This window comes from Sardina pilchardus, chromosome 2 (assembly GCF_963854185.1).
Source record: "Sardina pilchardus chromosome 2, fSarPil1.1, whole genome shotgun sequence".
NCBI classification, from domain to species: Eukaryota; Metazoa; Chordata; class Actinopteri; order Clupeiformes; family Clupeidae; genus Sardina; species Sardina pilchardus.
In genome coordinates this window covers 13,522,265-13,547,628 of record NC_084995.1, presented here as the reverse complement: position 1 = coordinate 13,547,628, position 25,364 = coordinate 13,522,265, and the positions used below count along the sequence as shown (strand labels likewise).

The 25,364-nt window shown below is 42.0% G+C and overlaps 3 protein-coding genes across 3 annotated transcripts; all 3 read left to right on the top strand.

Annotated features, from left to right (window-relative positions):
- Nucleotides 1–4,270: 4,270 nt before the first annotated feature.
- LOC134100808 (complement C1q-like protein 2) lies at nt 4,271–5,668 on the top strand. Its single transcript, XM_062554240.1, has 3 exons — nt 4,271–4,558; nt 4,717–4,839; nt 4,930–5,668. Exons 1-3 carry the CDS (start codon nt 4,276–4,278, stop codon nt 5,208–5,210), a joined length of 687 nt encoding a protein of 228 aa, XP_062410224.1. The 5' UTR covers nt 4,271–4,275; the 3' UTR covers nt 5,211–5,668.
- Nucleotides 5,669–9,705: 4,037 nt separating this feature from the next.
- On the top strand, nt 9,706–10,975 carry LOC134100801 (complement C1q-like protein 2). Its single transcript, XM_062554228.1, has 3 exons — nt 9,706–9,963; nt 10,108–10,230; nt 10,313–10,975. The coding sequence occupies exons 1-3, from the start codon at nt 9,711–9,713 to the stop codon at nt 10,591–10,593; spliced, it is 657 nt and encodes a 218-aa protein (XP_062410212.1). The 5' UTR covers nt 9,706–9,710; the 3' UTR covers nt 10,594–10,975.
- A 7,502-nt stretch (nt 10,976–18,477) lies between these two features.
- On the top strand, nt 18,478–24,311 carry LOC134063770 (zinc finger protein 497-like). The gene is made up of 4 exons (XM_062519478.1): nt 18,478–18,895; nt 19,340–20,092; nt 20,680–21,630; nt 23,834–24,311. Exons 1-4 carry the CDS (start codon nt 18,643–18,645, stop codon nt 23,878–23,880), a joined length of 2,004 nt encoding a protein of 667 aa, XP_062375462.1. The 5' UTR covers nt 18,478–18,642; the 3' UTR covers nt 23,881–24,311.
- Nucleotides 24,312–25,364: the final 1,053 nt, after the last annotated feature.

Below are 25,364 nucleotides of genomic sequence, written 5' to 3'. Positions count from 1 at the left end.
CACGATGGTCTAGATGGGCGTGTTTTCGACTCGGCAGTCGGTATCACATGGCCTCAACTTATCACGGGAGCAAGGCGTGGCCAGGCGGCTGCTCCGCAAAAGAGCAGCCGGTCTGGAGCAGGGGGTCAAGGCCGTGTTGATTAGCTTCGGCAAGTTAGCAAGCGCCATTTTCAAGTATGGCGCCTCATGGAGCATTTAGAACCAGCTCCGTGCACGAAAATCCGTGTTGGGCACGAGCTCTCATGCGCGTACATGTTGGGGGACAGGTACCTACAGCCAATCATTACTCCGTGCGACAATCCACTGGACTCAGGTGTGCGTTCCCGAGCAACTTTTTCTGCTTGTTGTTACGCGGCAAGCAAGGTATGTGCATTATCGCCACCGTCTGAACTGGAGGATGACTCTCTTTTTACAGAATGTCCAATAGAAATCAATGTAGGTCCATGCGTCATTTCCAGCTTTGGAACTTTGCGCATGGTCAGAGCCGACTGGCGCTGGATCGGAGCATGGATCGGAGCTCCAGTGTTCAATATGGCGTTGACGAAAATTGGCCGGATTTACTAGCCTAGCATCGGCCATTCATTTGTATGGAGGGCGGGACTTAGTCACTCTCTCCAGTTATATATAATACCTCCATGGTCTGGAGGTACTGCGGAGAGCAGCGGAGCCTAGACCCTGCCTTCATGACGTCAGGTCTTTGCCCTAATTGGCTTTTACATCCCTGACGTGTGTGCAGGTGTTTAGATGCCTCCCCATATCCACAAGAGTCCGTGCGGGTCCGTGCCTCGTGATTCGTCACATGGTCAAGTCTAGCCAAGTCTACACTACGGGAAGTAGAGAGTGTACAACTTCATAGCAGCGTTTGCATCCCCGCCCCTGCTGCCACCGGCAGCTCTCGTTGCTGCAAAAGGTCATTTGGAGTTGAACTTGAACACGGCTATTGTATCGCGGAGTGATTTATTATTAGCTGTGAAAAGCTATGGTGAAAAGTCGGAGTGGATTATCGTGGGATATTTCAACTCATGGAACGTCTCTCGGCCAATCAGAAACAAAGAAACAGCTTCATAGAACCCAATTGTTGTATAATTAGTATTATTATACGGCTCTTCACAATGCAAGTAGAATGCCCCATTGACATGAATGGGATTTCCCAACGTTCTACCGGTCATTATTTCTTGATAGAGGACCTCTGAAAAAAATAATGACCGCTGTCAATGACAACGGGTTTTGGGGTCATTCCGTGTCAAATCACCCAATTTCAGCTGCATTTGGAAAGTGACCCTCTCCAAAAAAATCTGAAATAAATCACAGGTGTTTGTAGACTAGACCTATGCACAAATCTGAAATAGTATGTCTGGATCACTAATGGTTTAAAAACTACAGCCCTTCGAAGCTTCAAGTCATTTTAAGCATTGTGGTGAACAATCCTTTTTGGTCAACTTGCAACGTTATTGGTTCTTTTGGTATTTCACACACATCAGTGAAACTATGTGAATGGAAGCACATTTTCCTGTTGAATTAAGAAATCTAATCAGATGAGACGTGTCTTGTGTAATGTCCCCTCTGCAAAGCTCTGCAAAGCTCTGAAAATGGCTATAAATTCATTATGTGACAAGACATCATCACTTTTGAAGGCTTCTCATATGTGCCACAAATTTCATCAGGTTTTTTTCCCACTCATATATGGACTATAAGGTCATGTCCATGTATCAACTTTGGTTGTAATCGTTGTCATATTGTCAGAGCATTTTGTTTTAATTGGGCTTGATTTTCAAAAAGCACATTTTCGTCCTATCATTTCACCATGTGGACAGTTAACAGGATTTTTTTTTAATTTGACCATATCACATTCTGTATGTGAGGATCATCTGTCCAAAATGTGGGCTTGTTGCTGAGTTTCTTTATTGGAGATATGATTTTTGGAAAATATTCTCTATAAATCAACTGAACTCGCATTGGATCTGCAGTACCACTTTGCACCACTGCTCTTTTAATACAATGGAAGTCAATGGAAGAGTAAGAAATTCACTTGTTTGCTGCACATATCCAATCTAAACACACATTTTATGGTTCATAGTTGAATTTCTCCGAGTAATTATTGCAACATGAACATCCACAGACATGCATGTACTGTAGAAGAACACAGGCATTTGGGTCACATGATCCATCCTAACACCCGACCGGCCATTCATTTTTGCCCTCTGTAGGGGACATCAGTCTGAGTCTTATAAATGAAATACCATTCATGCCAACTATTCAAATCCTTTGTACTCTCAAGAGGACATCCTGGGCTTTCTGGTGATACCACAATTATGTGGGTTGGGTTAACAGATTTCACAAATTTTATTTTCAAAATGGCGGCTATTGAGTTTTTTTCATTTCATGGCAGCAACAGAAGTAATTGACCCCTTGTGGTCATTATTATGTGTTTTATTGCACACAGTCAATTTGTGTCATAAAAATGACAGTCTCAACTTGAATTCAGAGAAATTTCAGAAAGATCCAGCAATTCTAACACCTTCAAAACATAACTTTTGTTCAATGTCCCCTGTAGTGGACATCGGGACTTAGTACCCCCTGCTTTTTAACCAATTTCTAAGTTTTAGAAGGCAGAGGGTTGAGTGAGACAACAAGGTCTTTTCTACTTATTTCTAATAAATAAAAGGAGATACAGGATAAAAGGGGATCCCATAATCAACGATAGTGCACGTTCGAAGTGGTCCCGACGCCGCAGGCATATTTACCCGGGTTAATGTGTACTGGTCCTGAGATATTAGTTGAAATGTGTGTCTGGGAAAAGGTCACTAAAAAAGTTAAAATTGAATATCCTTAAAACGGTTTGTGCACAGATGTTTATTTTGCCTGCACAATCGTGCGCAAACGAATACAAACATTTTTATTTATATTTCAACATAGCCTAGGCCCTATGTATGGGGTCAGGTGCCAACTTCACAGAGGCTGAGAACAGATGGTCAAGTCATGGTCATCTGAAATAAAATGGCACAATCATCCAAACTGAAGCTGAGAGGAAGTACTTATGGTTGAATATATATGCACTTCCTGTCCTCTGTTCATATTCAGCCATCCTTTCATTTCATTTTTGCCCTGTGATTTCACTTCAGTAACAACAACTGTATTGTCTTAATGATGTCCTCCCACAAGGGCAATGCTGTTTTGTGCTTTCATAGCCTACTGTATGTACGACGCAGATGTTGGCGTGTATTATATTGAACAAGTTGCTGAACTGAAAAAAAGAGAAACCAACGAGGCTGTACCAAACACCATAACTGAATGCAATAAAAATGCTTTTTAAAAGGTTGAATATTTCCTCATTTTTTTTCATTTAGGGCATTAAGATCAATCTCCAAAAGATGGTTTTATATTGTCAACTTTAGCATGTGTTCCAATACTTTTGGAAAGCACACATGAGGAACATGCACCTGTATTTACAAACACTTCCTGGTTCCTTGTATTGGATCATGTTGGTTTTACAGAAAACAATATGACCTGAGCATCTATAACAGTGTTGGAAATGCTGAAGACATTAGTGTGCATCTGAACAGAATGGACATATTCTGTTCATATTTTTGGCAGAATGGGATATACAATAATGGTGATGAAACATCAAAATGATTACCACCATGGATTCACATAGCTGTCAACAGTAATGATGAAATAAAGGTAGGCCTATTTGTTACTTCTCATGTGAATTAAGTATCATTGAGAAGTTTAGTGAGTTTAGTCAAGAACAGTTTAGCTTAACAAAACCACCAGGAATGTGATCCATTCATTCCCTATTTTTTTAGAAGGCTGACCCTCATGAATGCTAATGAAATTACCTTGCGATTTCAGATCTCCAAGCATACAGTTATTTGTGCCATTTCTAAAGGTGATTAATTAGATTTATTTTTGTAGAATGGTCAACAGATTTGTTCTGTGAACATTTAGCGGTTGAGACAAAGCAACCAATAATCAAATATAACTCAAAATAAGATCATGACGTTTGAACATGACACAACATGAATTTTACAAAAAAAAGGACATTTAGACAACCACCCGTACAAACCACAAAGCATGCAGCTGACCAACCAGCTGCAGCTACAGGAATCTCTGTGAAAAAAATCACAACAACAATGAGCAAAACAAGTGCACGTGCAGAACACAATAAATGCTGATTTCATGGTGGACTATGACTGGCACAGAGTTAATAATCAACCGCACATTATAAAAACATTTGACAGACAACAGTCTCCAGCAAACCCATCTCAGGTGTCCATGATGATGAAGAGTTATCTGTCTGCGCTGCTGCTGCTGCTGCTCTGCTCTCTGTGTGGAGCACACAGCCTGGGTGATGGAGATATGCAGGAGTCCAGCAGCCTGCAGCTGGGAGATGGAGCAGGAGAGGGAGGCGTGAATTATGTAGATAACTCCTGCCAACTATTCATCGGTCTGAGGGATGAAGTCCGTGAGCTGAGAGAGACGGTGTCCACCCTGCGGAACCAACTAGCCGAGAGTGTGTCCACCCTCAGGAGCCAACTAGCAGAACAAAAGAGAAAAGGTAAAGCATAGATAGAGCAACAGTGCATAGTGCAGGGTGGAGGAGGAGAATGCAACTAGTGCAGAACTACACAAGGACAATTAGAATTGCATTCATCATCTACATATTTTCTATAATTACTTCTGAGAAGTGTGTGAACCATGTCATTGTCCTTCCAGAACAAGTGGCGTTTGGGGCTATACTGGGTTCGAATGGAAATCATGGTCCATATAACACTCAGGTTACTCTGGTGTATAAGGATGTGTTTGTCAATGCTGGGAATGCATACAACCCAACAACAGGTATGTGTTAGTTGCTGCATCATTGTTTATGGCGGTTTGATCATATTGTGATGTTTCATGCATATATTGGCTTATGTTCTGTTGGTCCAGGTATCTTCACTGCACCAATGAGAGGTGTCTACTCCTTCAGTTTCTCTGGTCATAATCAGTCCACTAGACCCATGGGTCTCGCACTGTTCAAGAACGGCCAGCAAATGGTGACGGTGTACAATCATGCTGCAGGTAATCGCTATGAGACTGCAACCAATGGAATGACCCTGCAGCTAGAGCTGGGCGACCACGTGTATATGCGGCTTTGGACAAACACATGGATTCATGATAACTCAGCGAACCTCAGCACTTTTAGTGGCCATTTGCTGTTTCCACTGTAAGACAATGTTTGTCTGTCTTAGTGCAGGTAGCACACCCAACATAACATAAGTTACATTGATAAATGTTTTAAGAGCAAAGCCATGGAAATGTCCATGCTTTGATAGGACACACACACACACACGCACGCACGCACGCACGCACGCACACACACACACACACACACACACACACACACACACAAGCTATTGAAGTATTCCTCACTCACAATAATGACCTAACATAAAAGTAGAGTATGTGTTTGTATATTCAGTTGTAAAATTGTTAATGTTTGTTTTCATAAATGTCTTTGAGGGAATTGAATTTTGAATATATAGGCCTGTTTTGCATTGCTTATATTTTATATCAATTAAATTTTTGTTATATGCAGTCCTCCGTAATCAGTCCACAGTTGTCACCTGAGTATATGTCATTCCATGTTATTGTGTTGCTGATCAGTTAATAAACTATATTAAAATATGCAAAATTATATAAATCACACAAACCTGCGACACACCAAACTTCCTGGTTCCTTATATGGGATAGGAAGGAATATAATGTCCGCAACACTGATATATTGCTCCCGTTTAATGAAAAGATGCAACGTTTCGACCCTGCAGATGCCTGATGAAGACCCAGTAGGGTCGAAGCGTTGCATCTTTTCATTAGTGTTTCGGACATTACTCTCCATTTGTCCTGCACCTGCAAGGTGGGATGTGCACAGCTACTTTTCTTGAACGTCCTTATATGGGATCACATTAGTTTTACAGAAAACGATGATATGATCTGAGCATCACTAGGAAATGCTTAAGACATCAGTGTGCATCTGCTAAGAAATAAAATGGACAAAACGGTCATTACTCATTAAGTTTCAATGAACAAAAAGAAAAGGAAATCAGTGGCTATAGGTCTGATACATATGGTAGTTACCAAAATATCTCATGCTTTTGACTGTTTTGATCCATTTTCAACTACTACTTAGCCTGCTATGGCCCTCCGTAAGCTTCCGCTCAATTTTCATTTCCCTGTACACTAGTACAAGGGTTTGGCACGACCAGGCTAACTACTAGGCTATATCGAGACCCACAATATTTGTTTCCTCTCCTCACCACACCCACTTCTATCAGACAGAAATGCCTTGTTATAGGAGAAGTAGGCCTACCTGTGGTAGGCACATCAGAATGAGCAGATGTGGAAATATTTTTTTTCTGTGTGCCGTTATAGGCCTACTTTATTGTTTTAAGACTCACATTGCATGGACTGTAGGTGAAAGTGATGTGACATTAAACAGTTATTGGATACTGTAAAGGCGCTAGCACACTCCTCCGTCTGCGTCACGCGCACGCGGCACTGGACATTTGACGTGCGTCATTTTAGACGCATATAAGAGGCATACTCCAATGTCTGTGTCCTGAATGCGCGCCAGCCGATCAAGATTAGCGCCGGCGCACTACGAATTAACTGTGATACTCTAGGATGTGCGGCCAGGGAAGGAGTGTTCCACACTTAAATACACAAAAGATGCAGCTGTTAGATGAGGAGAAGCACCACTAGTACTTTCTCATGTTTGCTGAAAAGTTTGATGAGTTGGTTCTTCACATCTCTCCATTTATCATCCACCAGAACAGGCACAGCACACCACGCGTTGGCTAGCATTCCAAGTTACAGCTAAACTAATGGGTTAGCTTATGGCTAATGTGTATGAGAAATCCCATAGAGATGCTAACGGTTAGCATAATCGATAAAAGTATATATTTAGAGCGAACTTCAGTCCATTTACACAACTTGGATTACATAGGAGGTCTTTGTTTACAACTGACTATTAAAATATTCAAAGACTAATGTTTTGTCATCATATAACAACGTTAGCGTGTAGGAAACGCCAGTTTAAGTGTTCTTCTGTCTCTGTTTGCTGCGTTTTAAGCGTTATTTCTGTACGTGCTCCACCTACTGGAGCGGCGTCTTTACAGCAGTTCCGTTTCACACATGCGCAGTCTACGCGTGAAAGAGACGCGCGGTCTTAAATTTTGGTCGACTCAAAGACGCGACGCATGCCGTAAAAATGACGCAATTCTCGTCACGCGCTCACCAGTGCCGCGTGCGCGCGACGCAGACGCCCGACCATACTCGGGCCTTTAGGCAGGTGGCGAGACTACACTTCATGCAGCCCTGAAGCTTTCCAGTCAGATGTGGAAAGATGAATAATTTCCTGAGGCTTTGAATGCAAGGGACACCTGCTGGTCAAGAAAAGACAATGCAAAAAAAAGAAAAAGAAATTGTCAAAAAATGGCTTATAGGCTACCATTATTTTAGGAAAGTGATGATAAGCAACATCTCTATGATATGACAAACTACTCATTAACAGCCCGGTGTCTCGAATACAGGACAGTTACAGCGCACCCCCACCTCCACCCCAACACTAAATGCATTTTTGGCACCTATCATGAGCTTCCATAGTAATGATATACCTCTCTGAATTCTCTGAATTCATGGCACAGCCACTGCGAAGCACTCCAGGTAAGCAACATGCATGAGTGTCACCTTTCATTTGACACCAAGATCATGCTTCTAGATAAAGGGGCTATTGTATAAGAGTTTGTTTTGTCAGTATGCATTTTGGGTAATCAAAGGACCTTTTTGGAATCTCCAAATGAACACTGAGCATAAAACATGTGTATACCCACTCAAATATGGGTCCCAAAGTCATACTTCATGCTATATCTACGTTGAGATACATGGGCCTCAGTTTCCAAGACAAAATAAGTGACAAAGAAAGAGGGCAGAATGTGGTCATTTCCAGAGATGTACATAACCACCTAAAAAAACATTCTACCCTTTGCCACTCTCTGACAGTTCATCAGACAGTCAATCTACTGGTACCAAAACATTCTACAAGGCCTCAGCTGTCAAGAGAGGCCAGGGGAGTATACTGTAAGTCAAAACAGGACCATTGTAAGTAGGTGGTGTGACATTTTGGGTAAAGCTCAAAATGGGGAGGGAAGTGTACTAAACCTAGGACTATAAACCATCGTAAGGAAGGAAAATACCGAAAAAGAACATTGTGGTTTGCTGCACTGACAATTACATTGTATTGTATTACATACTCTCTAACAACAAGACTGCATGGAAGGTAGGGTACTTCAGAAAAGAAAAGCAGTACATGATCAACTTTTAGCCTAAGCCTTCTTTAGTAGGTAGTGAAGGAGTATATTACCAAACAACAATCTGATACCCATAAGAAAAATTATAATGAAAATGAGGAGGACAATGATGGCATGTATGAGGTCTCATTACAACAAATTTGAATCTTTGATAGTCAAGATTATAGTTTGATAACCTTTGTTCATGTGCTATTTAAGTAATACAACAATGAAAGCACACGTGAGGAAGATAACATGTGTGTAACACAAACACTTCCTGCTTCCTTGTGTTGGATGTCACGTTGGTTTCACATAATCTTATAAAACAATAATATGACCTGAGAGAAAGAAAAACCCCAAGTAATAAAATATTAGGTATTACGACCATGTGTTCACATATAACTACGATATACAAAAGTAGTGAGTTTTCATGTGAGTTATCAAGTATCAATGAAAAAAGAGTTTAGTCACTAACCAGAAAAGAAAACCACCTGAGTTGTGATCCATTCACTCTCCGATTTGTTTTTGTTTTGAATCATCTTTGTTAATGTGTTATAAACTTAAACAATGACAGCACATAGGAACATACACTTGTATAAATACAAACACTTCCTTGCATTGGATTATGTTGGTTTTACAGAAAACAATAAAATAACCTTTCACCTGAGCATCTATAACAGTGTTGGAAATGCTGAAGATATTCGTGTGCATCAGAACAGAATGACACAATATACAATTGGTGATGAAACATAATACAAAATGATTATCACCCTAGATTCACATAGCTGTCAAAAGTAATGATGAAATACAGGTATTTGTTACGTTTCATGTGAAATAAGTATCAATGAGAAGTTTAGTGAGTTTAGTCAGAAAACAAAACCACCTGGAATGTGATCCATTCATTCCCTCTTTGATGACATGAATACTAATGAAATGACTTTGTGATTTCAGATCAGTTATTTTTGGCATTTATAAAGGTGGTTCATTAAACCTATTTTTGTAGAATGGTCAACAGATTTGTTGTGTGAGCATTTAGTGGTTGAGACAAAGCAACCAATAATCAAACATAACTACTCATCAAACTAAGATCATGACGTTTATACACAAATAATAGCCTATTTGAATTTGACATTGAATTTGACATTTAGACTTTAACCATTGAAAACACCCATAACACAAAGCAGCTGACAACCATGTGACAGCTACAGGAATCTCTGTTAAAAAAAAAAATCACAATAATAATGATCAAAACAAGTACACGTGCACAACACAATAAATGTTGATTTCATGGTGGACTATGACTGGCACAGAGTTAATAATCAACTGCACTTTATAAAAACGTTTCACAGACAACGTTCTCCAGCAAACCCATCTCAGGTGTCCATGATGATGAAGAGTTCTCTGTCTGCGCTGCTGCTGCTGCTGCTCTGCCCTCTGTGTGGAGCACACAGCCTGGGTGAGGGTGGAGATGAGCAGGAGTCCAGCAGCCTGCAGCTGGCTGATGGAGCAGAAGGAGGAGACGTGAGATTTGTCGATAACTCCTGCCAACTATTCATCGGTCTGAGGGATGAAGTCCGTGAGCTGAGAGAGACGGTGTCCACACTGCGGAGCCAACTAGCGGAGCAAAAGAGAAAAGGTAAAGCATAAAGCAACCGTGCATGCAGGGTGGAGAAGGAGAATGCAACTACAAAAGGGTGTTTTTCTAACAGTGACATCCATCATCTACACATCTACTGTAATAACAGCTGCTAGTGTGTGAATCATGTCATTTTTCTTCCAGAACAAGTGGCATTTGGGGCCACACTAGGTCCTTATGGAACTCAGGGTCCATATAACACTGAGATCACTCTGGTGTATAAGGATGTGTTTGTCAATGCTGGGAATGCATACAACCCAACAACAGGTACATGCATTGTTTAAATGGGGGGTTGATCATAGAGTGATGTTTCTTGCTTACATTGGCTTATGTTGTTCTGTTGGTCCAGGTATCTTCACTGCACCAGTGAGAGGTGTCTACTACTTCAGCTTCTCTGGTCATAATACCTCCTCCAGGCCCATGGGTCTCAGACTGTTCAAGAACGGCCAGCAAATGGTGACAGTGTACAATCATGCTGCAGGTAATCGTCCAGAGACTGCAACCAATGGAATGACCCTACAGCTAGAGAAGGGAGACCACGTGTATATGCGGCTTAGGGCAAACACGTGGCTTTTTGATAACGCAAATGACCACAGTACTTTCATTGGCCATTTGCTGTTTCCACTCTAAGATGATGTTTGTATTGTGCAGCTGGCACACTCAACACAACATAAGTTACATTGATAAATGTTTTAGAGCAAATACGAAATGTCAATGCTTTGAAAGAGAGCGAGCGCCCGCGCGCGTGCACACACACACACACACACACACACACACTCTCAAGCATCTGAAGTATTCCTCGCTCACAATAATGACCTAACATAAAAATGTGAGTATGTATTTGTACGTTCAATTGTAAAATTGTTAAGATTTTTTCATAAATGTGTTTTTATGTCTCTGAAGGAATTGGATTCTGAATATGGGCCTGTTTGCATTGTTTATGTTTTATAGGGCCTACTTGTCACCTCTGTATGTCATTCCATGTTGTGTTACTGATCAATTAATAAACTATATCAACAAATGTGTTAACATATCTGCAAAATGATATAAATCACACACAAACCTGTGACACACCAAACTTCCTAGTTCCTTATATGGGATCACGTCAGTTTTACAGAAAACAATGATATGATCTGCATGAGCATCATCAGGAAATGCTAAAGACATAGCCTAAGTGTGCATCTTCTAAGAAAAATAAGAGGTCAAAACTGTCAATATTACTCACTACATTTTAGATATTTTTCAATGAACAAAAAATGACTATGACTATTACTTCTTTAGTAGGTGTAGTGAAGGAGTATATCACCAAACAACAATCTGATACCCATATAAGAAAAATGATAATGAGAATGAAGAGGACAATGATGGCCCGTATGAGGCAACAAATCTGAATCTTTGAAAGTCAAGATTAGTTTGATAACCTTTGTTCATGTGCTATTTAAGTAATACAACAATGAAAGCACACGTGAGGAAGATAACATGTGTGTAACACAAACACTTCCTGCTTCCTTGTGTTGGATGTCACATTGGTTTCACATAATCGTATAAAACAATAATATGACCTGAGCATCAATGTCAGTGTTGGAAATGCTAAAGACGTAAGTGCACCTAAGAAGAAAAAAAAAAAAGTAAAAAATTACTGATAAACCATTATAGAATATTAGGCTATTAGGCTACGACGCTGTGTTGGAAATGCTAAAGATATAAGTGTGCACCTAAAATGCTAAAGATATAAGTGTGCATCTATAAGCGGAAAAAACAACAACAACAACAACACAAATACAAGTAAACAATTACTGATAAGCCATTATAGAATGTTAGGTATTATGACCCTGTGTTCACATGTATGATATACCAAAGATCCTTAATTACTGGAATCACTTTAACCCTCTCTGGATATAGCCTACTTAAGCATTATGGCACGAGTGGGAGTGGTGTTGTTGGCCAATATCGCCATGGCTGTGGTTCGCCGCAGGCACGAAGCCGAAGATATTGCTAAATCGTTCGACCGGACCTAACTGTTGTATAGAAAAGTACAACTATACAAGTGAGTTTTCATGTGAGTTATCAAGTAGGCTATCAATGAAAAAGGAGTTTAGTCACTATCCAGAAAAGAAAACCACCAGGGTTGTGATCCAGTCACTCACTTGTTTTAGCTTGAATAATCTTTGTTAATGTGTAATGAAACAATGACAGCACACATGAGGAACATAGCCTACATGTGTATAATACAAACACGTCCTTGTATTGGATCATGTTGGTTTTACAGAAAACAATAATATGACCTGTCACAGTGTCACCATGAGCATCTATAACAGTATTGGAAATGCTGAAGACATTAGTGTGCAGAACAGAATGGACACAATTAATTAGTGATGAAACATACAAAATGATTACCACCCTGGATTCACATAACTGTCAACACTATGATGAAATAAAGGTATTTGTTACTTTTCATGATCAATAATCAAGTATTAATGAGAAGTTTAGTGAGTTAAGTCAGAAAACAAAACCACCTGGAATGTGATCATTCATTCCCTCTTTGATGACATGAATACTAATGAAATGACTGTGATTTCAGATCCGCAAGCATACAGTTATTTGTGGCATTTATAAAGGTGGTTCATTAAACCTATTTTTGAAGAATGGTCAACAGATTTGTTGTGTGAACCATTGTTCAAGTTCAAGTTCAAGTTCAAGATACTTTATTGCCATTCATGTAAAAATATAGGAATTTGTTTCAGCAATACAGTGTGTGTTTTCTTCAATACATATAGTGCAGCTAGACAAAGACAGTGATGACACAACAGACAGACAACAGTGCAGATACTGTATTAATAATAATAAAGTGCAATGGGATGGGCATCAGTCATAATCATAGTTCAATGGCCAAGTGACACTCAGATGACTGACCAGCCGCATTAATCAGTCTGACGGCTGTGGGGAAGAAGCTGAGGCGGTGGCGGGTCGTCCTGGTCCTGGGCACCCGCAGCCTTCTCCCAGAGGAGAGGATGGAGAACAGGCAGTTCCCTGGGTGTGTGGGATCAGCTATGATCTTACCTGCCCTCTTCAGTGCGTTAACTATTGAAACCACCCGTATAACCACAAAACAACTGACAACCAGTGACAGCTACAGGAATCTCTGTTAAAAAAATCACAACAATAATGATCAAAACAAGTGCACGTGCAGAACACAATAAATGTTGATTTCATGGTGGACATGACTGGCACAGAGTTAATAATCAACTGCACATTATAAAAACGTTTGACAGACAACGGTCTCCAGCAAACCCATCTCAGGTGTCCATGATGATGAAGAGTTCTCTGTCTGCGCTGCTGCTGCCCTGCTCTCTGTGTGGAGCACACAGCCTGGGTGAGGGTGGAGATGAGCAGGAGTCCAGCAGCCTGCAGCTGGCTGATGGAGCAGAAGGAGGAGACGTGAGATTTGTCGATAACTCCTGCCAACTATTCATCGGTCTGAGGGATGAAGTCCGTGAGCTGAGAGAGACGGTGTCCACCCTGCGGAGCCAACTAGCGGAGCAAAAGAGAAAAGGTAAAGCATAAAGCAACCGTGCATGCAGGGTGGAGAAGGAGAATGCAACTACAAAAAGTTGTCTGCAAAGACCTGTTGAAAAAGAAAAAGCTGGCATTCAGTCAAAATAACCTTCAGGAATTGCACAGCATCCAAAAGGAGATCAAATGTGAAATCAAGAGGGCGAAATGGGATTATAAACTCAAAGTGGAGCACAAACTGAGCAATAACCTCCTAGGCTCAGCTTGGGACAGCATCAAAACAATGGTCGGTCAAAACGACAAAACAAAGAGAAAGGTGGCACTGAAAGACTTCCCTTCAGACATATCCCTGGCCCAAGAACTAAATCATTTTTACTCAAGATTTGACAAACATGATTTCAGCAACGAAATTGCTGGCCATAGACAATCTTTACTGTCCCCGTCCCAATCAGCTGTCTGTTTCTCTGCACAGAGTGTTGTGAACACCTTTAAACACTGCAAAGCCAAAACAAGTCCTGGCCCAGACAACATTGGCAGCCGCGTTCTCTCCTGTTGTGCAGAACAGTTAGGCCCAATTTTTAATTATATTTTTAACCAATCTATGTCCCAACAGAAGGTCCCTGACTTATGGAAACTTTCAACTATAGTCCCCGTTGCTAAGAATAGCCATCCAAAAACTTTAAATGACTATAGACCCATAGCCCTCACATCACTTGTGATGAAGTCCTTTGAAAAACTGGTCAAAAGAGAACTGACACTCAGGACGGAGAGCCTCCTCGACCCACTACAGTTTGCATATAGACTCAACAGGGGGGTTCAGGATGCAACTGTAACAGTACTCAACCTCATCCTTAAACATCTTGAGGGAAACAAAAACCACGCCAGACTACTGTTTGTGGACTTCTCGTCAGCCTTTAACACCATCCAGCCCCATCTGCTGGTTGAGAAGCTCTTGCATCAGTTCAAACTGGAGGCTAACCTTGCGGGCTGGATATTAGACTTTCTCACAAATAGATCCCAGCGAGTGAGAGTAAATGGACATCTCTCTGACTTGGCCCTCACATCAACTGGTTCACCTCAGGGGTGTGTGCTCTCCCCCCTCCTCTACATTCTGTATACAAATGACTGTCGCTCTGGGACTGAAAACCGAGACTTTGTGAAGTTTGCTGATGACACGGTTATTGTCAGCTTACTGAACAATGAAGAACATTCACACGGTCCGGTCATTGACCATTTTTTAACATGGTGTCAGGATGCCTTTCTTGAATTGAATGCCTCAAAGACTAAGGACATGTGTATTGACTTTAGGCATAATGTCTGTAATTCTGTCAAGACGTGCATAAAAGGCCAGGATATAGAGGTTGTTAAAGAGTACAAGTATACTTAGGGTCTATCATTGATGATAAGCTGTTTGAGCCAAATACTACTCTGCTCTGCAAGAAAGGCCAGCAGCGCCTGCATTGCCTTAGGAAGCTGGCCAAATTTAATGTGGACAAGACTCTAATGACACTTTTTTATAGGTCCTTTGTTGAGTCAGTTGTCACCTTCTCCTTAGTCTGCTGGTATGGGTCTATCTCTGTGAAGCAAAAAAACTCCCTTTCCAAGATCATTAAGACGAGCAGCAGTATCATAGGTTCCAAGCAGAAAGGCCTGGAGGAACTTTATCAGAAGCAGGTTCTGAGAAAGGTTGATTCTATCCTTTCAGGTAGTTTTCATCCCTTACTGACTGAATTTCAGATGTTGCCATCTGGATTACGCTTCAAACTCCCCAACTTCAAAACAAACAGATATAAACATTCTTTTGTTCCATCAGCCATTTTACTTCTTAACTAAAAAAAACATAGGTAACCCCCCCCCCCCCTCCCACTCATACTTTTGGATATGATGAGCCTTTTATTTATTTATTTATTTATTTATTTTATCTTATTTTTTATTGTTTTTTAACTATGGCTGCAATGTAGCAACCTCTTAAACTGTGTATGTTTGTTGTTTGTGTGTGTGATTGTATGTGATCCGTACCGTACTTGCTGCACAACAAATTGCCCCATTGGGGGACAAATAAAGTTACTTACTTACTTACTTACTTACTTACAAAAGGGTGTTTTTCTAACAGTGACATCCATCATCTACACTTCTACTGTAATAACAGCTGAATAGTGTGTGAACCATGTCATTTTTCTTCCAGAACAAGAGGCGTTTGGGGCCACACTTGATCCTTATGGACATCAGGGTCCATAACACTGAGATCACTCTGGTTTATAAGGATGTGTTTGTCATTGCTGGGAATGCGTACAACCCAACAACAGGTATGTGTTAGCTGCTGCATCATTGTTCAAATGGGGGGTTGATCATATAGAGTGATGTTTTATGCATATATTGGCTTACGCTGTTCTGTTGGTCCAGGTATCTTCACTGCACCAGTGAGAGGTGTCTACTACTTCAGCTTCTCTGGTCATCACCAGTCCACTAGATCCATGGGTCTCAGACTGTTCAAGAACGGCCAGCAAATGGTGACGGTATACAACCATGCTGCAGGTAATCGCGCAGAGACTGCAACAAATGGAATAACCCTACAGCTAGAGATGGGCGACCATGTGTATATGCGGCTTAGGCCAAACACATGGATTGCTGATAATGAAAATGATCACAGCACTTTCATTGGCCATTTGCTGTTTCCACTCTGATGATGTTTGTCTGTCCTGTTTAATGTTAGTGTCTCACAGCCAGCAGAACACAACAGTTGACACAAAGTCAAAGTTAAAGTCACACTGCAATATGTATTAAATATACAATTCCAGAGCTGTATTATAGTTATTGAAGTATGAGTGAATGTATTTGTGATCAATTGTTCATTAGAATAAAAATAAACAATTTAAATATTGTATTTTCATGTTTCTGAGAGAACTGAATTCTGAAAATGGGCTATTGCCATTGTTATATGCTGTCCACCCTAATCAGAGTAGCCTATTTGTCACTTGATGAATGGAAAATTATTCCATGTTACATTGCGCTGATCAGACAAACTATATCAACAAATGTGTTCTCATCTGTAAAACGACATAAATCACACATAAACCTATGACACTGAACAGTGTCCATAAAATTGTGTGAAAAGACAAGACCATAAAATGTGTGGTCATCTGTAGGCCTACATGAGATTCCCCAAATAGCCTGCCAATCAGTAGTCTGGTTTTCACCATACTAAGCTCAATCTTTTAAGATTGAATTTTAGTAGTGGGGAGGCTGCGCTTTGTTTCTACTGCACTTTGCGTTGCTTAAGTTTCGTTATCGTCACGTCACCGGCCAATAGCGTGCCAGGACTAGAGTATGGCCGTTTCTGATTGGAGCCAAAGGTTCTGGCAGTAAACAGCGGAGATAGATCTGCTGGTTTCCAGCCTGAGCTGCCGGGCGAAATTCAAATTCCCCGAAAGTTCAGGCAGGGTTCACCCAGCCTAACCAATCAGTAGACCTCATTTGAAAATACCAAAGATCTCTCTCCAATCATTAACATTCTCTCTCTGGCACTTAATGTTCAGAAAGATGGTGTGAAGGTTTTACAATAGCATATCTGAAAGCAAAAGATGCCTTTTGATGCCATCTGTTTGGTGAGGTGTAAACCCTGATGATTTCTTATTGAGATTTTTGTAATAAAATATCATGGTAAGGCTTGATTATTTGTGTTTTTGTGGGGATAACCTCTAACTTCAAGGTGAGTATTCCTGCCAATGCAAACTCAAACAAAATGTACTTAAACACTGTGCAAGAGAGCGATGCTAGCACCCATGGATGAGTTTCCTCTCTTACTATGAGAACAAAATGTCCACTTCAGGAGCATGTCTTATAGCCTGGCAAGCCAACTAAATATGTTTGGCCGCTAGGGTGCGTCTAGATAGGCTATGTCTTATGTTTTATGTCAGTCTTACACCTAACCATATTTAAGTTTTTACAGAGGGATATCTGTTACATATCTGCTTGCACCCCTAGGCAAAACCCAGGACGATCTGATGATTAAGGTCACCACCAAACTTTTTTCAATTGATTCTATTTTCACGTAGAATCCATTTCTGCTTGGGACTTTTTTATAGCATGCAGTTAATGAGATAATTTGTATATTGAATACATTAGCGAATATAAAGGCATAATGAAGAAATGTATTGATAATATGGCTGTATATGTAGATAAGTTAGTGGCTTTAGGCCCAGATATTCAAATTGTATCAAATACAACAAATGATTATACAAAAGTATGTTTTTAGATATTGCAGTTACAGTAGGCCTACTGGACACTTTTACTCTTTCATTCATGTGCAACTTCACCTTTACAAGAACAGCATGGCAAAGCAATTATGGATGTTTTTACTTAATTAGTGCAAATAGCAGGCTACACATGCTATTTACTATTACTAAATGCAGTGAACAACTGGAGAGGAAGATCAGTTAACACATCACAGGAAGAATATTTCTTCACAGACCCATTCTTGAATGCCTATGCAAATTAGTCAAGCCTACAATGATACATAATTAGCTCTCACAAAATGATGCAGAGTGTATAGGCCTACATAGGGCCTAAGTAAAAACATCCATAATTGCTTTGCCATCATACTTTTGTATGATTTGTTATTTTTGATATTTGAATATTATCTGGGCCTTAATCCATTAACTTATCTACATCCATATTATCAACATGTCTTTAATATGCCTATATTCACTACATTGACATAGGCTACTATTTCTCCCAAAACAGCTCGCGTTGCATCAATAGGCCTAAAAAGAAGGGCTAAACTAATCTCTTTAAGTCAAAGTCATCTGTTATGCAGGAATCGCATGGCAATGATCTATTAGGTCCAATTTTTGGAACGAGCTATTTGCAAGTCAGTTCAATGGAATAGAATTATCCACGTCTCATAACGTAACTGATCATTATAACGGGTATTTACGGTATTTTTCGCCACAGTCCACGCCCACCCCCCCATCACGCGGAAGTTACCGTGGTGCAACAAAATGAACAGCTGTGCGAAGTGTTGTCTCCCTCCGCTTTATTGTTTACTTTTCTTAATTGTTTACTCACACGTTTTCGTGGAGTCCTGAATGTTATGTGACATTGAATAGTTCTTGGCTGTAATTTGAAGCAGGAAGTAGTGCCATTGGAGCCTTTCAGTTAATCAAAATGCCGAGCCGTGAGACCCTTGAAACTCAAATCGCGTCTGTGATGGAGATCTTGGCAAAAACTGCAGTAGCAGAAATATGTAAAGTTGTAGACAGTGGTTGCTTGGAATTTAGGGTAGAAATGTGTCGCAGACAAAAGGAGATCGAAGCTCTGCGCAAGAAAGTCCGGTGTCTGACATCAACTCGAGAATCGTGGTTGGGTTTGGCTCCTCCACAGCGGCGCACAGTTGGGGTTCAGGTCGACACGGAGCAAGGTAGGCCGTGAGTAGATGGTTGAAATGTTAATTAAACACCTTAGCTTGTCTTTCATTACAAATGCACGCAGTGCAATCTTTGTTTTCTCATGAAACGCCAAGTGTGTGTGTGTGTGTGTGTGTGTGTGTGTGTGTGTGTGTGTGTGTGTGTATGTGAGAGAAAGAGAGAGAGAGAGAGAATGACAGACAGTAGCCTACACGTGTAAGCCTATGTGTTTGTTACAAATGTATAAAAGGTGGTTGGTAAATGAACAGTCACAAATTTCCCAGTTAGCCTACTTGTTTGGTTGCATTTTAATGTTTTGTATGTGTTTGCTCTCTGCAGTCTACTGGTGTCTTGTTTTTGTTAACGGTATTAGTAAGCCATTTTGTTGGTATTGGTGTATAGCCTACCTGCCTTACTAAAGCCACTCTGAAGTCTCTTTACCCCCATCCACCCCTCAGGTGTACCAGAGAGCCAGGGAGTGGCGCAGGCACCGTGTCAGGGTGAACCCAAAAGCAGAGCTGCTCCTGGGCTGATCGTTAAGGTTGAGCAAAGGCAGGGGCATAATGCCCAGGATACCATCGGCCAGCAGAGTCCTGGAGAGGAATTTGCAGTGGATTTCTCTGTGTCCGAGGTGGACTTTCCTCTGTGGGCGCCTGACATGTCAGGTTCAGCTGGTCCAGACTGCGAGCTCGGCGAGGCCTCTTTCGGTGCTCCTGCACAGTCACCCGGCCAAACAGACTCCTCCGCTGACCGGCACCCTGGTGTCAGAGTGGACACTGATCCTCAGTTCAGTCCATCGCCTTCTGAGAAACCCAGCTGCAGTATCCTCCCCACGGCACCTGTCAAAATGGAGCACAGAAACCAGTGTGTGTCCACCTCTAGATCAGGCAAAGCTGAAACAACCAGCCAAGACGGACACACAGGTACCTGGCGTTCATGCGCAGCTGAGGAGGACGATGGGAAACATGAGACACTCGCGCGTGTCGACAGCGGCCAGCAGGGGGAGCAGAGAGGGCAGGCTGAGGGCACGGACTGGGGTGCTGGGGGCAGACTGTTCCTGTGTCCCGGCTGTGGACAGGGCTTCCCCTGCTACCAGCAACTCCAGGCTCACAGAGAACAGCACGCTGGAGAGAGGGGCACCAAATGTGGCGTGACACCTGTCAATGGAGCTGTCCAGAGAGCCAGTGCTGACAAACAGCTCAAGTGCACAGGTGACTGACGCTATCCACGCCATGTACACACACAACATGCAGGAAGACATGAGGAATACATCTAGATATTACGTGCGCTGCAAAACTGGTCCTACAAATATAACACAAATTATTACTGTACTTGTACTTAAAACAAGCAAATTTGTCTGCCAGTGTGTTAAGCAAATGAGTGTTTCTTTTTAAGATGTCTTAAAACAAAGAAAGGCTGCTCATTAAATTATGCTGGGTTAGCATGCAGTAGCCAGTAAGGTTGTGGGCTTAATTCCTGGCTGCCACCGTTGTGCCCTTGAGCAAGGCACTTTACCCCCAAGTTGCTCTGGGGACACCGGCCCTTGTAATAATTGACATGTGTAAGTCACTTGGATAAAAGCATCAACCAAATGAATAAATAATAATAATAAGTCAGATTTTTTTTGCTGAGAAAGCATTAGGTAAGTCTCTTCATACTAGAAACAATACCAACATATTTGGATAGATTCAATTTGTTCAGGTAAGCAGTTTTTGCAGTGTAATCATTGATGCAAATTCCAAAAGCCCAAGTTTATGTTGATGTGTTTTACCTTTAAACCTCTTTTTGTCCCCTACAGAAGATGAAGAGTGGAACTGTGAGGTTGAGAGAAAACTCCAGCTAGAGCTTCAGCGTTTACAGGACTCCTTTTCCACACAAGACACGGAACAGCAAGACCGACACCCACATCTCACACACGCTCAGGACTCGGCCTCTGGGCACACACACACTCGGGAGCCTGTGGGGTTTGGAGAGCTGCAGCTGGAGCTGAAGGCTGAGCAGGAGGAGGAGTTGGTGGTGGACCAGAGCCTCCACCAGGGGGCAGTACAGTGTGAGTACAGAACAGGAGACCTGGGGCAGATGGAGGAGTCTGACTTTGGACTGGATCTTCAGGGAGAAGCTTCTGGAAGTAGACCACTACACCTGGGTCTGAAACACCCAGCATGGTATTGTGCCGACTCCTTAAAGGAAGGTGCTGCGTTCGCTTCCCCCTGGAATGGCACGGCAGGGGCAGGTGAAGAGCCTCCCCAGCAGAGGATACTCACAGAGAGGCCGAGCTTGAGTGGGAGAGGCCTCGTCCCCACCATCCCACAAGAGCTTGCTGCAGCTTCAACTCGGTCGAGGGAGTCAGTGTTCTCTTCTGGCTCCTGCCTTGGCAGTGGTGTGCCTTCTCTTAGCCACGCCTTTCCATCCTCCTCCTCTTACTCCTCTTCCTCCTCACTGGTTCACCGGCGTCTCCTCTCCGCGACGGCAGGAGCCGCGGCCAACGCGGGGCCCTCCCAGCGCCTCTTCCGCTGCCCGTCCTGCCCGAAGAGTTTCGGCCGCGCCACCGACCTGGAGCGCCACCGGCGCATCCACACGGGCGAGCGTCCGTTCGGCTGCGGCGTGTGCGGCAAGCGCTTCAGCCTGCGCTGCAACCTGGTGACGCACGAGCGCGTGCACAGCGGCAGCAAGCCCTTCGCCTGCCGCCACTGCGGGAAGCGCTTCGCCCAGGCGTCCAACATGAAGGCGCACCAGCGCATCCACACGGGTGAGAGGCCCTTCCACTGCCGGCTCTGCAGCCGCAGCTTCACGCAGCTCAGCAGCCTCAAGACCCACCAGAGACTGCACAGCAGGGCCGCCGCCGGCCAGTACTGAACACACCACAGGGACAAAACTACAAAGTATTTATTTCAGACCCATATTACTGCTGTTTTCAGTTGTGCTCTTTAAGTTCAGTGTACTTTCTGAAAGAAAGAAAGAAAGAAAGAAATCTTTACTTTATTTTATTTACAATGAAAAGACAAAAAAAAAAAAAAACAATCAAGAAGCCTTTCCACATGAAGGGCCATAGACGGATACTTAAAACTTGTTACAGGGAATACACCCATCAGGCTTTTTGTCCTGAGTTTGTAGGAGTAATCTTTGTTGGTTTAGGGAGATGCTACAAAGAAAACATGACACCGTTCTTAAGGAATTGTGCCCATGTTCCTCATATACTGTGTAGCTAAGGAATATGTACCTCCATTGCCTGCATTAGCTTCTAATGGCCTGTGATTAGCCTACTGCTTAGGTGAGAGACACAATTAAGGGGAAAGTGCAAAGTCTTCAGTCTGACTAAAGCCAATTTAATAACTTTGGCCAAATCCAACACCGTGAGTCAGCAAAACACACTGAAGTGCAAAAATCGATGTCAGCTCAATTCTCCCACATGCCACATGATGTGCTGTTGTTCGCGCACAAGATGTTTGCTTGTTGACAGACTTTGCACTTTGCTAGCCATTTAAGTTATGGTCTATGATGGTACAGAAGGAAGTACTATGAGACATGTAGTGTGATTGACCAGGAATGGAACAAAAATTGAACAAACCTGTGTTTGGAGAGTTTTGAGAACCATAAGAGAATTTAACAGGTGCGATAATCAAAAATCCCCATGTTATTTTCCCATAGGAAGAATTGCAAGGTACCAGGTACATGGGCATTTTATTTTGGTGTGGGCAAGCTTCAGAGGTATATTTTAAATGTGTAAAAAGTCCATCTCAAATTCCTCAACAAATTCAGCACTCGGTTTGATAATGATTGTGCTGTAGTGTCCATATCCATTTTTGGCTTAAGACTGTTGGCATCTCCTATATCTTTGTGGAAGCATATTCACCTGAATTTGACACCATTTTTAGGAGGAAGAGAAATAAATAAAAGTTGGATGTTGCTTCCCTTCTTATTGACTTTTGTTTCTATGTAGAAGAGTGAGTCTTCGTTAATACATTCTTTAAAGCTATATTTGTGAACTTTTCCGCTTACTGTTTTGAGGGTGGACAACTGTCCATTTCAGTCACTGAAGTTTAATGTGTTGAATATATTAGTCTAGTGTTCTTGCCTACACGAGTGGTCTACCCACTGAACACTTCTGGAAGTTAATTTAGTTTATATAGGGGATAGGGCTTATGTCTGCACTGAAAAGTAGGCTACTTAAACTGTCCATTTATCCATGAGCACATTAGGCCTACCCCTAAACCTGTGTTTGCCTTGGCCAGGTCAATCTCTGTAGGCCTATAACGAATTACATTTGTGTCAGTGTTGTAAAATATAGGTTATGGCTGTGTTTGTATAGGCTTTTAATTTGGTGTAGGCCTATATCAATGACATGATTCAGCTATCTGTTCATCCTCCTCGACTTTCTTTTGACGCGCAGAAGACCTCATAGACAGGAATATCCGAGCTTCACTTTATGACTTTTATTTTGACGAGTACTTACAACTTTGATACCAGCATAAACCTAACCGGATGTGATGGTCCGGTCTCTGTCAGTAGCATACGGTGTTGGTTTGTCAGAGTCTGCTCTGGTGTTTTCAGTCATTAAATCCTTTAAAGAAAAATATATCTGTTGCCGTTTTCGGAAAAATGGCTGCAAGCGCCAGCGCACAAAAGAAGCTGGTTCAGTATGTGGTGGTGCGGTCGGACTTGATTCATACCATGGCGTGGCCATTAGGAGCAGTAATAACGCAAGCATGCCACGCCACCACCGCTGCCATACATTTATATTACAGTGATCCCGATACGCAGGATTATTTAGCAGACCTGGACAACATGCACAAAGTGGTTCTAGAGGTAGAGCACATACCAAAATCATCTCCGCAGATAGGCTAATGCTAGTGCCCATGGATTACATGCCATTTCATGACACCCACCACATTTGCTTGTTGACATCTTAAGATGTAAGACCATTCACTTTTCCCCTCCTTTCTGTTCTACAGGCGAAAGACCAGGAGTCGCTATCGAAGCTTGCGTCGACTCTAAGTGAAAAGGGTGTTGCACACAAACTGTGGATGGAGCAGCCAGAGAACATCCCTACCTGCCTTGCCTTAAAACCCTACCCTAAAGAGACAGTGCAGCCATTCCTGCGCAAATTCAAACTGTTCAAGTGAACATGGACAAATACCTCCGTGCTTTTAGCCTGTCTGGCCTAAACACTCAGTGAGTTGACAGTAAGCTCAGTAGGTCTCTAGACCATGGGACCTTTTGTAGATCATCTCACCTTACAGTATATCCTGCATCTATCTGCTGTTGGTCAAGATGTTTGAATCCAGACAGAGGCCCCTAGACCTAACATGAACCTGTTTCAAGTCATTGTGTGTTATGCATGGTCTAATGCAGGAATCTTTTTCTTTTTTGAGCTGCAATAAAAGTCACTCTAAATATGCCTGGTAATCTTATATGGGACTGTGATATGCTCAAGACTCCACTGTGCTGAGAAAGCATGAATTCCAAGGTTCTATTGTGTCTTTCCTGGGATCCTTCAGAAATATACATGTAATATATGATTTATATATGTGTGTGTGTGTGTGTGTGTGTGCGCGTGTGACATACCATGCTAAAGTTACCTAAAAAGAGGGATATAAAATCATCATTTGACAATTGATCTTAATGCCTTAATTTAAAAAAAAATCATAAAAATCAAACCGCTAAGGACACCAATTTTCTTCGTGATTGAAGAAAATGTTTATATGTTTTTATTTTTAAAGGCCCGCTATTTCATGGATCCAGGATATTATGCATCCCTTAAAGGGATATTCCGCCATTTTTGGAAATACGCTCATTTTCCACCTCCCCTCGAGCAAAACAATCGATATTTACCTTGTTCCCGTTCATCCAGCCATTCTGTGAGTCTGGCGATACAACTTTTAGCTTCAGCCTAGCATAGATCACTGAATCGGATTAGACCATTAGCTTCTCGCCTGCTAGCTTCATGTTTAAAAGTGACTAAGATTTCTGATAATTTTCCCATTTAAAACATGTCTCCTCTCAAGTTAGAAAGTGCAATAAGACCAACTGAAAATGAAACCTGGCGTTTTTCTAGGCTGATTTGACATGGAACTACACTCTCATCTGGCGTAATAATCAAGGCAACTTGCAAACGTACCATAGGCGCAGTGATATTGTACGCAGCATCTGAAAATAGTCCCCATAGACATCAAGCAGTAGTAGTGCCAGTAGCTGCAAGTTGCCTTGATTATTACGCCAGATGAGAATGTAGTTCCATGTCAAATCAGCCTAGAAAAACGGCAGGGTTCATTTTCAGTTGGTCTTATTGCACTTTCTAACTTGAGAGGACACACGTTTTAAATGGGAAAATTACCAGAAATATTAGTCACTTTTAAACATGAAGCTAGCAGGCGAGAAGCTATGGTCTAATGCGATTCAGTGATCTATGCTAGGCTGAAGCTAAAAGTTGTATCGCCAGACTCACAGAATGGCTGGATGAACGGGAACAAGGTAAATATCGAT

What these genes read in the sequence shown, in the direction of transcription:
- LOC134100801 (XM_062554228.1), top strand. Translation starts at nt 9,711, where the DNA reads ATGATGATGAAGAGTTCTCTGTCTGCGCTGCTGCTGCTGCTGCTCTGC. An exon ending in AGCGGAGCAAAAGAGAAAAG is followed by an intron (nt 9,964 to 10,107) that starts GTAAAGCATAAA and finishes TTTTTCTTCCAG; the next exon opens with AACAAGTGGCATTTGGGGCC. An exon ending in TGCATACAACCCAACAACAG is followed by an intron (nt 10,231 to 10,312) that starts GTACATGCATTG and finishes CTGTTGGTCCAG; the next exon opens with GTATCTTCACTGCACCAGTG.
- LOC134100808 (XM_062554240.1), top strand. Translation starts at nt 4,276, where the DNA reads ATGATGATGAAGAGTTATCTGTCTGCGCTGCTGCTGCTGCTGCTCTGC. An exon ending in AGCAGAACAAAAGAGAAAAG is followed by an intron (nt 4,559 to 4,716) that starts GTAAAGCATAGA and finishes TTGTCCTTCCAG; the next exon opens with AACAAGTGGCGTTTGGGGCT. An exon ending in TGCATACAACCCAACAACAG is followed by an intron (nt 4,840 to 4,929) that starts GTATGTGTTAGT and finishes CTGTTGGTCCAG; the next exon opens with GTATCTTCACTGCACCAATG.
- LOC134063770 (XM_062519478.1), top strand. Translation starts at nt 18,643, where the DNA reads ATGCCGAGCCGTGAGACCCTTGAAACTCAAATCGCGTCTGTGATGGAG. An exon ending in TCAGGTCGACACGGAGCAAG is followed by an intron (nt 18,896 to 19,339) that starts GTAGGCCGTGAG and finishes TCCACCCCTCAG; the next exon opens with GTGTACCAGAGAGCCAGGGA. An exon ending in GCACCAGCGCATCCACACGG is followed by an intron (nt 21,631 to 23,833) that starts GTGAGAGGCCCT and finishes TCTGTTCTACAG; the next exon opens with GCGAAAGACCAGGAGTCGCT.